General features: G+C 36.3%; 1 protein-coding gene across 1 annotated transcript; it reads left to right on the top strand.

Moving 5' to 3' along the window:
* Positions 1 to 1,924: 1,924 nt before the first annotated feature.
* LOC138831717 (olfactory receptor 5AC1-like) lies at positions 1,925 to 2,842 on the top strand. Its single transcript, XM_070028766.1, has one exon. It carries the CDS (start codon positions 1,925 to 1,927, stop codon positions 2,840 to 2,842), a length of 918 nt encoding a protein of 305 aa, XP_069884867.1.

Below are 2,842 nucleotides of genomic sequence, written 5' to 3'. Positions count from 1 at the left end.
TTTGACTTTGGCAATGTTCTACAGGGGTGAAGATTTTCCAGTACCTGCAGATCATGAAGACATATGGTATCTCAATGAAGCCTCTGCTTCTCATCTGCTTCTTGCTTTAGACAGAGTTCCTCAAAATAGCAAAGTGACAGAGTTCACTACAGCTGCACAGTGGATTTTATCATTGCCTTCTTAGCTACAAAATAAGGATCTGCTAATATTTTCTGGAGAATTGACTGTTTTCATGCTCGTCAAAGACTGTTGCAAGCTTTATCAGTCCTTCTGGCACTGTGGTTTATATCCAAAGAAAAATTGCAAAATTGTTTTCCTTGGTGTTGACATTCTTCATACAGTTGGAAAAAAACTTTTCCACAGAATAGATTATCTAGTGAAGGACAAACACCATTTGTTTGTTTTCTCTCTAAAATATTCTAGTTGTTTCACAGGTATTTAACTGTTAATATTATTCTTTCAGAAGTGCGTTTATTTTCAGTAAATCTTTACATGATCCATGCTGTTCTTTGGGGAGACATCTCTGGATAATGATTGTCTGACCTTCATGGTCTTTGATGTAAAATCCTCCTTTAAGAGTATAAAAATTGGTGAGTGTTACAGAAGTGACAGGGTGCATTGCTGAGCACCTGTCATGTGCACCTGGGTAGTCTTATCACATGAACCTGGAAGTTGTGAACTTCCAGGTTCTCTTGAACGAGGGGCCAAGTCAAGTGCAGGTCCCATTACAACGTCAAGAACAAAACAATGATGTGAAAATATTTCACTCAACAATTTACACTTATAGCTTATGTTTCTACCTAGGAACTTCCTAGTTTAGATCACCAAGGCATGGCTCTGGATGGAACACTGTGAAGGGTGTTGATGGTCTGGATACTCCTAGATTTCCACAGGATTTATTCTCACTGACTGTCCAGGCCTGTTGAACTCATGGATACATTTTTAGCTTGAGTCTACTTTTTACCTGTTTTCTCATTCTCACTTATATTTAAAGGCAGAAACAAACATTGATTCCAATATCTTTGGAGACATGCAGAAATGTAGTGTTTTAAGACATACTCATTGAACTGGATAATTTTTTTACATTGACATATTTAATGATAACTGTACAGCCTAAATTTAATATGTAAACAAGCTATTAGAATAGGTGTGTGTGGATATGTTTTCTTATATATTGAGATTATTTTTAATATCATGCCTGTATTATCTGATCTACGGTTTCTTTGTGACTAAACTACAAATAGAATAGTGTTCTATCTTAGAACTTACAAAATTATGACTTAAGTAAAAAAAGGAATATTGTTTTCAAATATATTGTTAAGAAAGATTCAAGAAAGTATTCAACGGATGTGTGTTTTCATGAGTTTTAAAACAACTCAAATTTTGAGGTAGAGAAGTAAAACAATAAATTACTGTCTTATTACTTGATTTACTATCTATTAGCAAGAAAGAATTATGTCTATCAACAATAGGAAATATATAAGTGAGTTGTTTTAGTCTATAAAGTATGACCGAGTGCTTGAGAAATTGAAATAAAAGCCTTTGAATTGGTCTTGCTTGAAGAGATTTGGGTCTGAAAAACATATTTCAAAAATTTTTAATTAGGTGTGAAATATCTCTTTAATATGTAATTTGCATTGATTTTTGCATTCTAACTTATAAAACCATGTATATTGATATCGAGAGCTACCTCATTCATCTTTCAAGTAATTATTTTAATTAAAGACAAAAGTTCTTTAAAATTATCTATGGTATCTCCAAGTTTTAGATATGTTTGTCAAAGAACAAAATGACATCTTTCTATCTTTAGATTAATGAGAATCTGAAATGTAAGTATCACAGTGCAATCCCAGAAGTCTTTGCATGACAACTGGTGATTTTTCTGACCCCTCTCTCATTGCAGAGAGCAGTCTGAGGGGACATCATGGAGGCGAACCAGACTCTGGTGACTGAGTTTTTCCTCAAAGGAGTAACGGAGCGTCCAGAGCTACGAGTCCCTCTGTTCCTGGTCTTCTTCTTCATTTATGTCATCACCATGGTTGGCAACCTAGGGTTGGTGTTGCTCATCTGGAAGGACTCCCATCTCCATACACCCATGTACTATTTCCTTGGGAGTCTGGCCTTTGCAGATGCCTGCACCTCATCTTCTGTGACCCCCAAAATGCTTATGAATCTTTTAACAAGGAATCACATGATCTCCAGGTTGGAGTGTTTCTTTCAATATTACTTTTTTTGTAACAGTGCAACCTCAGAGATATTACTCCTGATGATGATGGCCTATGACCGGTATGTGGCCATCTGTAACCCTTTGCTCTACCTGGTGGTGATGTCCAACAGACGCTGCACCTGGATGATCAGTGTGTGCTATGTCATTGGCTTCCTGCACCCTTTAATTCACATTGGATTATTATTCAGACTAACTTTCTGCAAGTCCAATGTAATAAATCATTTCTACTGTGAAATCTTGCCACTGTTTACAATTTCTTGCACTGATCCATCTATTAATGCGCTAGTAATTTTTGTATTTGCCACTGTTATACAAGAATTTTCTTTCATTAGTATCATTATCTCTTATACACGTGTCCTGTTTGCCATCCTGAAAAAGAGATCTGAGACTGGCAGAAGCAAAGCCTTCTCCACATGCGGTGCCCACCTGCTGTCTGTGACTTTGTTCTTTGGCACTCTCTTCTTCATGTATGTGCGCCCTGGGACTGGCCCCGATAAATATCAGGATAAAATGTACTCTCTGTTCTACACTATCATAATCCCTCTGCTGAATCCTTTTATTTACAGTTTAAGAAACAAAGAAGTTTTAGGTGCACTCAGTAAAGTAATGAAATAA

Source organism: Dipodomys merriami, unplaced genomic scaffold (assembly GCF_024711535.1).
Source record: "Dipodomys merriami isolate MVZ:Mamm:240054 unplaced genomic scaffold, mDipMer1.0.p SCAF_2, whole genome shotgun sequence".
Classification (NCBI taxonomy): Eukaryota; Metazoa; Chordata; class Mammalia; order Rodentia; family Heteromyidae; genus Dipodomys; species Dipodomys merriami.
This window is presented reverse-complemented; position numbering and strand designations above follow the sequence as displayed.